The sequence below is a fragment of the Vigna radiata genome, chromosome 5 (genome assembly GCF_000741045.1).
Source record: "Vigna radiata var. radiata cultivar VC1973A chromosome 5, Vradiata_ver6, whole genome shotgun sequence".
NCBI classification, from domain to species: domain Eukaryota; kingdom Viridiplantae; phylum Streptophyta; class Magnoliopsida; order Fabales; family Fabaceae; genus Vigna; species Vigna radiata.
In genome coordinates this window covers 5,390,973-5,404,167 of record NC_028355.1, presented here as the reverse complement: position 1 = coordinate 5,404,167, position 13,195 = coordinate 5,390,973, and the positions used below count along the sequence as shown (strand labels likewise).

Genomic DNA, 13,195 nt, shown 5'->3' with positions numbered 1-13,195 from the left:
ATGCATGAAAGAAATGAAACTTTGTAAAAAACAAAATTAATAGCTAGAACACGTCTATATCAATGAAAATATGCATGAAATGTAAACAAAATTGGTTAAATGCAATGGAATCATGAAGTCACTATGTAAACAAAGATTATGCAGCAAAAGACACTGAACTAATGCATCAGAATTTTGACAACAAAAGTAAAATGAGTACTTAACTAGCTGAAACGAAATGCAGTTAGAGAATTCATTATTTTAACATTGAAATCCATCTATAACANTGCTAATTAACAACTGGAACAATCAATTTCAGAANATCATAAGCCTAGTTTCGTATCCCCAATTTTTGCCAAATCTAGAAAACCTAATCACCAAAGAGAGAAGGAAACAAGAACATACCTGGTAATCACTACGGGCGAGGCATTTCCGAACAATTTCGCCTTCCAGGGTTCGCCTTTCTTCTAGAGTGAGATAGAATCTGATTGTTCACCATTAACTCGTAATACTGTGCAAGACGAGTTTGTCCTTGCTTCTTCACCATTAACACGAATTTCGCAATCGCACCACGCATTCCTCAGCTTCCGTCTTCCTTCAAATAAAAGGTTACATCGATGGTTAAGAAACAAAGAACAAGAATAAATAAATAAATAGAGTTGATAGTTGTTTTTTCTTTTTTGCGACTGTTTAATTACTCGAACGATTGCACGACGCGCATGCTGTGAAGTTCGATCGTGAAGGCCGGAGGGAACCCGGTGGAGAATCTAAAGGTGATGCGATCNACGGTGAGGTCCTTGAAGAACAGGAACGCGGGAGCGTCGAAGAGGCGGTTGAGAGAGGAAACGTCGAAGTTGAAGTTGAGGTTGGTAAAAACGGCCAGAGAGTGGAGGATGGAGATCGAGGTGAGGCTCTTCTCCGAGCCATAGCTGAAGCACACAAATTCTTGTTTCGTTATGAAAATTGCGGGAAAAAAAAAGAAAAAGAACGAGAAGAGAAAGTATCGCGCGAAAAAGAATTTGAGAATGTAAAATCATCCATACCTCTTATAATATTTGACTGCTATAGATGAATAATCTATACCTCTTTTGGTGTTATCAGGTATAAAAAAAGGTTTTTATACCTATTTTTGTTACAAGAGGTATAAAAAAGTTTATTATATTTACAAAATTGTCATTACATCATTATTTATACCTGATAAATTTTAATAAGTATAAAAAATCGATATAAAAAATATAATTTGTACTAGTGAAGGATATATAAATTGTCAATATGCATTTATCGCTTCAAGAAAGCAAAAAGGTCTTTTGCCAATTAAACTAAATGAAACGATTTGAATCTTGTGAAACGATTGCGAATTTCAAAAAACGTGCGAGTTATTTATTCTGATAATATATGTATCCCAGTTCGTTGTGAAAAAGTTTCTAGGATATATACAAAAAGATATCAATCTTGAATTTATGAAATCAGTTAGGACATATATATATCTAAATATATAAATAAGTAAAATCGGTTGTGATATATAATATAGATAAATAAATCTTGGAATAAATGAATCTTGATTTAATTTGTATAGTGGTAGTAAAATTAATTCAATTATGCAGCAATAAATTAATAACGACTCCGCATGAAACAGAATAAATATTGATGAAGCGATTGCCGCATGAATTCTTGCCACTTCTACTAAGCCGTTTTAATCCTTCCAAGGATTCCTGACATAATTTTTGTCATGATATATTGAAAGAGGTGATAGTAATGCTCGCAAATAATTTGCGGTAGGTTTTTATTATTTTATTTTTAAATAAATAAAAAATACTTATCTTGTTAATGAAACTTCCTGTAAGGATGAAGATCCTTGTTGTGTAGTTTTTGTTTTGCTAAAAGTTTCTGATGTTGATCCGAAGTAGTGATGTTGATACCGAGCGCTTGTCTTGATTCTTCGTGACTTTCAACGGGATGCCCCCAGCCCCACGATGGGCGCCAAAATGTTTTGGTGGATATTTTGTGGGACCGAGACACTAACTTTTACTGACGTGGCTTTACCGCTTTCCGATGCTTGAACTGGGTTCTCAGCTTATCTTCTTTACTCCTGACCGCTCGATCACCTGCAATCTCGACCATTCGGTGATCTTCAAGCTTTGACCGCTCGTCCGCCTTCCCGATGGAGAAGGGTAGGTACTTACAAAAGGCACTCCGATGCCCAAGTCAGGCGTGTATTGAAGAGCCTCGACTCTTGATTGAATATTCAGTGAAAGGTTTTCACTATTTGAGTATTTGAGAATATGAGTTGAATGTGAATGAAGTGTGATTGGAAGATGATTGGGAGGTTATTGGAAGTTACCTGGCTTGTGGCCCTGCCTCTCTATTTATAGACCTTGTTTGGTGTCCTTGGTTCTCTTTTTATAGGCCTTGAAGTGATATAAGATTAACATAATATAAGCAGAATAAAATATAAACTAACTTACTTGATTACCCATAAACATATAAACAGCTTCATTTATATCTTTAATTAAATATTATTTGATCTTATTTGATTCTCAGTATTTTTAATCAAATACCTTTTAGATTGATAGGCTAGGAGCCCAATAATAAGAGTTGGCCCAATTATGGCTCCGATCGGTTATTCTTCGTAACCGCTCGTCCCAGATATCATACCGTACAAAAAAAATTTAAGAGAATAGACAAATCAAGCAATCTCTCTATTTAAAGTACATATTCCTCTCACGGATACTTTTGTTTTGATTATGTTGAAAGTCAAGTCTTTAATTAGTCTCCAATAATTTCAGTGTGATGTAACCAATTATAATAAATATGTAATCTCTTATATCATATTGAAATTATTGGAAGTTTGACTTTCAATCTCAACACAAAGTCGTTTTAAGACAAAACAACTTCCAATATTAGACTCGTCGATCTGTCGAGCAGTTCAACATTCAAACTCAAATCGCAACACTTCATATTAATAAAGCTATATAGTTCGACTAAGGTTTGATATAGCTCAACCAAGGTCTCATATAGCTTGGCCAAGACTTTATAACTCGACCTGGCCCGCTGGCGGGCTGACTTGCCTATTTTTTCATCATCGAAAATTTAATATCATATAAAAATGGGCTGAATTTTTTTTTTTTTTTTTGCATGGAAATGGGCTAATGACGATCTATCAGGTTCATTCTTAGTTGAAAAGGGATGAAACATGTTATCGTCCAAGTTGTTTCATATCTTGGCCGAGCTATATCAGACCTTGGCCAAGTTGTACCATATCTTGGTCGGACTGTCGGGTTGTGTTAATATGAAATGTTATGTTCATGAGTTTAAACTTTTTCAATAAAGTCAGGCTGGCTGACTGACTCACAAGACTAGCCTTTCAGTGATCCATTACAAGTACACAGTAATTGATTGCCAACTGTATTTTCAAAATTGAAAATCATCTTATCCCAAAACAACTTTCATTAAGATTGTGAGACCTCTAATGACTTGAATGATATGTAAATATTTATCAATTACATTACATTAAAATTGTTGAGGACTAACATTGGATGATGAAATATATACTATATAGTTTATTAGTTATTTTTTAATGAAGATAAGTCTTCTATAACTATGATGTGCTTTTACATAATTTTCATGTTTTACAAACATTTAACTTTTTTATGACAATGGACATGTTTGATTGGAAATACAAGTTGTTAAACTTAAACATCAATATATACTGTGTAGATGGATATTGTTTATTGCATCATTGATTGGATCATATTGGGTTCCATATTTATCACAACTTTGATAGAGTAACTATAGTTTAATTATAAATATTGTGTTTGTCTAATTGTATAATTGGATAATTAACCAATACAAATTACACTTGAATCTGTCACGTCATTATTGATGGACTTATCGGCAGGCTTATCAATGATCTATTCCTTCTATAATTACAGATAATCAATTCATTCAGTTATTATCAACAACCTATTCTCTCGATAATTAGTGATGGCCTATTTCTTTGATAATTATTGACAGACTTTTCTATCAACAATTAACGAAGGAATAAGTTGTCGATAATTATCGAAGATCGATATCCTTTGATAATATTAACTAATAACAATATTACGAACGGATTGATGATCATCGATAATCCATCAATAAATATTATATTATCAACCGTTGTTTCCGATGAATTTTGTCCATCAGATGTGTTTTTTTTAGTGTTTCCCATATTCTTAATAGTAATTCTCATTACATTAATATGTTGTTTTATCTTGTTTTATCTTGTCCATGTCTTTATTAAAGTTTCAAAAGAATTTGTTGTAAGTTAAATTTCAGAGGGTTAAATTAAACTTATCAAGAGTCTAACAATTTTTTTGAAAAAGAATGAATAAAATTCGTAGATTAATTAAATCTGAAATATTAAAACACTTTTAATTTAGGAGTTATATTCAAAGTTCTTTATAACAAAAGAAATTTGAATATATTCTTTATTAATTATATTCTCATAAAAAAATAGTGTGATATATATATATATATATATATATATATATATATATATATATATATATATATATTAACGAGTATTTCTTTATGATAGATAAGTATATTTTATCATTTTATAATAACATTTTTTTTGGAAAATTAAGAATAGTCACAATATTAAATAGTGATGAATTTTATATTTATTACTATCAATTAAATTATCACAAGATAAAAATAATTTACTCTTTTACAATTACATGAAAATTAATATTATATGATCAATATTTTTTTATTATTTATATTCTTTTGAAAAGAGTAATAATTTATTATATGACATTTTAGATTAATGAGCAATTATTTTTTACATATATATTTTTTCAATTTTAATGAAATTTATGTGATAAATTAAAAAAAATCACAAATAGTATATACATGAAGATATATTTTTATAATTTATCACTAGTTACATTCATAAAATGAAAATAATGTTGACTTATGAAAAGAAAATTTAAAATTTAAAATTTAAGTTAATACAAATTTAATATAATTGTCACTAATATAGGTAAAATTTTCTATTTAATATATAATAATAAATTTATAACACATTATTATTAACATGTGTATTTTAAATTTGGAATAATTAATAAAAAATATATAAAACTAAATTTATAAAAAAAAGAAACCCCCAAACCCTTACTTACCTCCGTCATTCCTCTCAACCCATTCTCTTTCATCTCTCTCACTCAAACATTTTCTCTGTCATCCCTATTGTTGCCTCAATTGAAAAAAAAAAAATCAGAAACCCTTGCCTAACTCTAGTACACCTTCCTCACTTATCCAATTTGTTTCTCTCTAGTCTCCATACTCTCCCTCAGCCACACACAACAACCCATGACATCATAATTTGTTACTCTGCTCTGTTCGTCCATTTGGAGGATGTGTTATATATTTTCCCTTCTTATTATTATTAAATTTCATTTTTAAATTAAATCATGTAAATAAAACATTCATCAATCAATTAAATTTTCATACATCATTTACACATCTACGCCACATTTCATTATATTTTTATAGAACAAAATATTTCTCTTTATTGTCATTTTCCCTTTACACAAAATGTTTCTTTTTCCTTTCTCTTTTGGTATGATATACATGATTTAAAATTACAACCTAAAAATGAAAGAATTGTACTCCCAAGGAGCTCTTCTATACCTATTTCTTTAATTTTCTTATGTCCCTTTTTTATCACTGAATGAACTTCTGCAGGCGTTTAGAATAAACTTTAACCACTGTGCAGGATAAAAAAACTGTAAAATTATTTTTTACCTTTGAGATTTGGAAAGAGTAACATAAAGTGACAAAGTTTATATTCATTTTACACACATTAATAAATATAAAATGATTATAAAAGAGTAAACTTTTTCAATTTTTAAAAAATATCTCTGATTAGGGTTAGACAAGAGTTTCTGATTTTTTTTTTTTCAATTGGAGCAACAGTAGAGATAACAGAAAAAATGTTGGAATGAGAGAGATGAAAGAGAAAGGGTTGAGATAAATGAGGGAGGTGAGTAAGGGTTTGGGGGTTTCTTTTCTTATTTTTTTTTAATTTTGAGAATGAAAATTATTTAAATATCATTGACCTTTAAACTTAGAATCTATGATATATGAGAGTATTTTTGTCTACTATAATCCGGTACACATTGTTAAAACGTACCAACTGAAAACAGGTGTAAGTGTGTTAACAAACCCCTATATATATATATATATATATATATATATATATATATATATATATATATATATATAACATTTTTAAGAAAATATTCATGGCATATTATTTTAATCATTTTAATATAATTATGTGTGATAATTTTTTAATTTTATACTACTATAAATGTAATAATGTAATATTTATGACAAATAAAAAAGTAATTGATAAACAGTGATAACAAAATTATTTACTATTAAAGTTTTGTCACAAAAACTTATATTTTATATTTATTGTGGTGAATTTAATGGATAACTTAGTGTAATATATATATATATATATATATATATATATATATATATATATATATATTATATTTTTTTGCATTTCATGCTGGATTGTTACTTTTGATTATTTATTTATTTTCATTTCACGTTGGATTGTTGTGTCAATTGAATAAAAGCTATCTCATTCAGTGATTCAAATTAGAATCTCTTCAGCCCAACCAAAATATCATGAATTCATGATTGGAAATTGGAAATAATAATATTTATTCAATGCAAATAAAAACTATTTAGGAATGTGATTTATGTAGGAACTTATAAAATATACTAATAGATAAGTATATTAAAATAATGACACGACTATTTACTTTAAATCGTATAACCTTATAATATAATAAAATTTTCTAAAGTTTGATTTATTATTTTAAAACACTTCATCTTTCTAAAACTTTACTCTTTACTTTTCTTCTTTAACATTTCTCCTCACCGAGCGGTGTTCAACGATCAGGAGGTGGCCTGTATGTTGGTGCTGTTTAAGTTGAAAATTTAGTAATTTTATAGATGAAATCATGTATTCCTTGAATGTCAATTTATGAACTTGAAAATTGGTATTTGTGAACTGGTTTGAATGAGATGCATTGTTGAAATGGAGTTTGTGGATGATGTAAAATTTGTTATACAAGTTATTGGTTAGAAAGTTCAGTGAATTATAGTGTTTTAGGCCAATTTTAAAGTAAGTGGAATAGTAAATTTGAGAGTTAGAGGTCTAGGGCTCTTATGGTTTGTTGGAACAGTCTAGGTAGGTCTATTGAGACTTGTTATAGTCATCAAACTGTTCAAAAATAGGTGCAAAGTGGTAGAATTGAGTTTGGGTCCCTAGGTTGTGGAATTTGGTGTTTTAGAGCAACGATTGAGTCTTAACCACTTTAGAATTGTACTAGGAAGGGTTAGAATCATTTAGATAACTCTAACCAAGTACAAAACACAAATTAGGAGTGTTAGAAGTTGGAGAAAATGAATAGAAATGGTAGGAGGTGTGTAAGTTGCATAATTCTGCAGAATTTTCGTTCTGCAGATTATGTAGACTCATTGAGCGAATATTTTCGCATAGCGAGTCCTCACAGAGAGGTGCTCTCTGTTTGGTCATTCACACAACGAGTTGGTGCATTGTGCGAGTGATTGGAGAGTGTTGCCCTCTGTTTGGTGATTCGCCTATTGAATTTGGTCGCTATGTGATTGGGGATGGTCTAGAACCACTGCCAGTTTAATTCGAAGGGCGAGTTGTGCGCATAGCGAACCTTGGTCTCTGTCTAGGCTCTTGCATATCGACTTAGGTGCGCTTTGCGAAAGGCTTGAGGTCTGGTACCTCTGTGAGTTAATTCACATAGCGAAAGTTGTCGTTGTGTGATTAGCTCCTGGTCTCGCCTTGCGAATAGGGTGCGTTGAGTGAATCATCTGAGTCTAGTGTACTTTTTAGTTCTTACTTTGGTTTGAGTTAAGTGCAATGTTGATTGAGATGTAAAGTATGATTGATGCTAAGTTGCTAAATGAAAAATGTATGAATATAAGAGATATGAATGATGTTTAAAGTAACAAGTATAGTTAATGGACGTAATTCCATAATTCTCAAGGGAGAGGATTCATGGTGGTGCCTTCAGTATGTTTAGAATAATTTGCAGGAAGTTCAGTTTTGGGGGTTATCCTGAAGCTCCAATAGTCATTCTTCTTACTTAGAGAGGATTGATCTATGTTGTGAGGAGTATCAGGAGGTCGTAGTCTTGGAGGCTTTCAATATGCTTCAAGGTGTGGTACAGACTAACCTCGTCAGTGTGGTAGGATGAAACCCATTGGCAATGGCTTTGCAAAGCAGTAGAAGCCACCACAAGTGCATGACCCACCATAGCTCGACAATCATTCTCCGGACGAGTCAAGTTTAAAGTATAACCTTTTATGATGTGTGATTCAGTTTACTTGATCTAAGCATGTATGTTGTGTGTTAATAGTATGATTCTTGTATATCTAACTCATCCTTCTGCTTGTGTTTGTATCTTGTTTGTGTTGTGTTTTCTTTTGTAATGATCATTCCTTGGATGTGAGCAGAGGTAGATGAGGTGCCCTTGAAGCAGGTCTTGGAAGGTGACGATACAACTGTCTAGTTTAGCCAGGCTATTTATTCAGTTTAGTGTAGTTTTAAAATGCTCTTATGTACATAAAGTTTTAAATTTATAGTCATTTTAAATAACTGTAAGCTTAATATTTTATCTGCAAGTTTTTAATTTTGGAGGTTACAATTTACAGTCCATTCCTAAAATAAAAATTTATTCAAATATTTATTTCCACATTAAATAAATTTAAAATCAAGATTAAATATACCGTATAAGGAGGCTCATTATTACCAAGATTAAATATAACAGATTTATAGCTGTCCTATTAGATTTATTTTAAAATGCTTTTATATTTGTGTAAACTACACATGAATATTGTAAACTGGTATAAAATGATGTGATCGATCATACATATATCTAAATTTTTTACTTTTAGATGTATAACTATTTTTTACTTTTGAAATAAGATATTATTTTAATTGTTTGACACTAGATATATGGTCGTATACGTATCTAAACTACCCTTAATATATAAAAGTATTATAAATTTAAAAAGAACCGGTGTCGATAATTATAAGAAAAAGATGGTGCGGACGACCATATTTTTTTAATTACCAATTTATATAATACCCAATTTAAACTATAGATAAAATTAACTAGAAATTACAATTACCAATAATATCAACTTAATTTTATAATGTAAATAAAATACTCTGATAAAAAAAAAATGTCCACACTAAAACTATACCAAACGCGGTTTTCAATTGAGCCCAAATAGAGAGCAGAAAGCCTTACGAACGCTGATGGGCCTATATAAAAACGGGAGGTGCATGGACCATACTACATATACGTTGTGTTTCTCTTTCTCAAGAGCTTGATGTTGCTCCTCCAACTTCAGATAAAATAATATCTTTGCACTCCCAATTTTCATAAATGACCTCCTAATTAATCAGGTTCTTGTTTGAATACAGTATAAAACCATATGATAGAATACTCACAATTAACATTATTACAGTTCAATTTAAAAAAGAGGAGGGTATGTTTATGGTCGAACGACCTTACAACAGTACTCCAGAATTTAAACTTTAAAAAAGTCTAGACTGAACGGTTACTAAACTACTATTACACCGAATCAGTTATGCAAAATAAGACTAATATTAACTATCGTATGGTCCTATGGTTCTGTTTTCACTACCATTTCTTCCAGGGTTTCTTTCAGTAAATACTCGTCCTCTTCTGCTCACATCCATAGGATGATCATTGTAATAGGAAGAATAGCAGAATGGACAATAAAATAAAACAGGAGAATTGGGTAAGCTTATGTAATTTAATTAATTCAGAAAACATAGAATTTCACACAAATCTAATATAAAATAAATGGGTAAATCATGTATCAATCAATCATACATTTCCAACCATTACCAAACAGTAATGCATGCAAAGACCGGCCACTACTTCTGACTATCCGGTTAGTATGAATTCTGTGTAGCTACGACGTTTTTGCACCGGGGTGATGTAATAACTGGGATGCCCTCAACAGCTACCACCCGAGGTTAGTCCATTCCGCCCAAATTCACCTTATGGACTAGGAACTCCTGCCATTCTCACACATGACTTACTCCTTTCTACTTGAGAATGAGTAATCACAGAATATCAGGATAAACGTCAGCTAAGCATAACCACATTCATACTCTACCATTTTAATAACCAACCATGAGATATTCCTCCATGGAATACTCTTTCATATTCATACTATTCCATTCATATCACATTTTTAAATATCATCATATTTCATCATCACTACAGTCAAACCGAATCCAGAAAACAAGATCCCATCTTGGAACAAAGTTGAAATAGATATCCTAAATCTTAGAAGCAGAAACGAACCAAAGAATACTTTTTAGACTAACATAATCGAACATTTAGTGTAAGACTGTGTGATCTTTCACTGATTTACAAAACAGGACCGAACGGTCCAAACTTGATAAGACTTTGGTGACACCGAATGTTTTCTCGACATTCAACAGTTATGACCGAAACCTAAGAACTTAAATCGCACACTACAAGTCCAGACCGAGCACTAAGGTTCTAGGCCGAACATCATTTACTAAGACCGAACACTATTACACCGAAGACTAGTAGCTAACTAAATACTTATGAGGAAACTGAGTACTAGTATGAAACCGAGCACTAAAGAGACCGTATACTAGTTTGAGACCGAAAAATCTCAAGATTGAGTATCAGGATAAGACCGAAAACTCTCAAGATCGAGTATCGGTATAAGACCGAAAACTAATAAGCTTGTCCGAACCTTTGGAGCTTTGGCCGAGCATTTAGAGCTTAGGCCGAACACTTGGAGCTTTGGTCGAGCGCCATTAGAACCGAATACAATTACAAGACCAATTATTACGAAGGGACTGACTGCTAGTACAAGACCGAACACTACTAATATTGAGTACTAGTACAAGATTGAGCACTACCAAGACCGAGTGTCAGTCCAGACCGAGCACTGCCCAGACCAAGTGCTAGTACATGACCGAGCACTACCAAGAAAGTACATGACCTAACATTCTCAAGTTTATGTAGGAGTAGGTAAGTGTATTTGACTTCACCATTACAACATTTAGTTAAAACTGAGAATGGAAGAAGGATTTATTAATTAAGTTATATTGGGTACTTTAGATAAGCTGAATGCCAAGTGGCAGAATAAATTATAGTTATGGCCGAAGACTACACTCTATTATATAAGACGATACCGTTCGGTCATTAACTGAAGTTTTATCAAAGAAGAATCCAGCTAAGACCAAATACACATAACTGACCGAACGATCACTAAGGACCTTTGGGTCTACCAGTACAAACTTATGTAGAATACTCTAGAATTCAGATTAGACCTTATCGCTACCAGTTTATACCATTTCTCAATCATCAACACATATAACAACAATGCAACATTTCAACATCAATCAAATCCCCAAACATAACATCACACAATCCATACAATTATAGCATAGAAAAATTAATTAAACTATAAGCTTCCCTTACCTTTAAACCTAGAAAACATCTACGCTTTCATAGTATTGCCTACACCGCAAGTAACTAGGGCTCCCTATAAGCTTCTGATTGGTGAGGAAAAACCAACCATAGAATCAAAAGTAGAGAACAATGTAAGAGAAGGAGTTGAGGAACACATGCAAGCCCAAACAATGCTTGACATGTGACAAAAATGCATGGCCATAAAATGACGAGATTGAACTTACCACTTCGATACCACAACTTGATCATTCCAATGGTAGTTCTGGTCACCCGGAATACCCAAACGGTGGCTGATTGATGATCGGAGGAAGAAAATGTTAGAATTTGTAGAGAAAAGGAAGAAGGATTCTAGAGAGAAGGTGAAGGAATGCAATTTCAGAAACTTGGAGAAGAAGGGTGTATGCAGAAAGTGACACCAAATTTTAAAATTTTAGCTTATATACTACCGTAAAAAACCGAACAGTCCACTCTACTACAGCCACCTGGCTTCCACTTTCTGAATCTCACAATCCCTCTCGTTGACACCAGGCTTCCACTAGTACTAGAATTTTAACGAGTCTGATAGTTGACCTCTTATTACATTTTTTCTTCTCGTTCCTTTATTCAGTGGTCCTTCAAAGATAATAAGAAAGATTTTACAATTTTTCTAAAGGTTGTTCGTTGGAGGTGGTGGTTGAAGGCAGGTAGAGGTGGTGATGTTTTTTTGGTGGTTAGCATTTGAGTGGGGAGTGTGTGTTTTTTTAAGATTCTCTCGTCAAACAGGTGTTTTTTTTTAACGGACTAACCTTGTGTGTGGTAGGGTGAAACCCATTGGCAATGGCTTTGCAAAGCAGTAGAGGTCACCTCAAGTGCACAACCCGTCCCAGATCGATATTCATTCTAAGTCTGGACGAGTCTAGTGTGTCATAACTTGATAGAATACTTAATTTGGTTACTTGTATGGATATAATTTCTATGTTTATGTATATGATGACTTGCATTCTTTTAACCTAACTTACCCTTACTTTTGTGTGTGTTGTATGTGTTGTGTCTTTTCTCTTTGCAATGATCATCCACTTGGATGTGAGCAGAGGGGGATGAGGCTTCTCTGGAGCAGACGTTGGAGGAGACAGATGCAGCTGCCCCTAGTTCTTAGGTTTCTTCTTGGTTATATCTTGTATTTTGAGATACTCTTAAGCTTGTAAAATTTTAAATTTTCTTATTTTGAATGATTGTATATTTGATACTATCATCTTATAACTCTTAATTGCTTTCCTATACTATAATAGTTGAATCCTATTATATTATAATAGTTGAATCTTATTATATTATAATAGTTGAATCCTATTATATTGCTTGTTAGTAATTTAATTTCTTACTAAATTAAGTGTAAATAAAGGGAATATAAAATTATTATTATATGTTAAGAGTTGCTGAAAATTCAATCACTGGAATTAAAGTGGTATCGTGTATCCAAATAAATCAATTTATGACAGATTGAATTAAGTTTTAGCATAGTGTATGCTTTTAGTGTCTTTTGTTTGAAGTTCACATATCTGGATTACTATCTAATTCTGTGAAATGAAGTTTCAAAATTCAAATAGCACCATAAAACTAACACAAGCCATATACATCACATC

At 31.9% G+C, this 13,195-nt stretch overlaps 1 protein-coding gene across 1 annotated transcript; it reads right to left on the bottom strand.

The window, feature by feature from the left end:
• Positions 1–58: 58 nt before the first annotated feature.
• LOC111241568 lies at positions 59–1,007 on the bottom strand. Its single transcript, XM_022780208.1, has 2 exons — positions 678–1,007; positions 59–574 (listed from the first exon to the last, which is right to left on the bottom strand). Exons 1-2 carry the CDS (start codon positions 904–906, stop codon positions 447–449), a joined length of 357 nt encoding a protein of 118 aa, XP_022635929.1. The 5' UTR covers positions 907–1,007; the 3' UTR covers positions 59–446.
• Between the last annotated feature and the right edge of the window lie 12,188 nt (positions 1,008–13,195).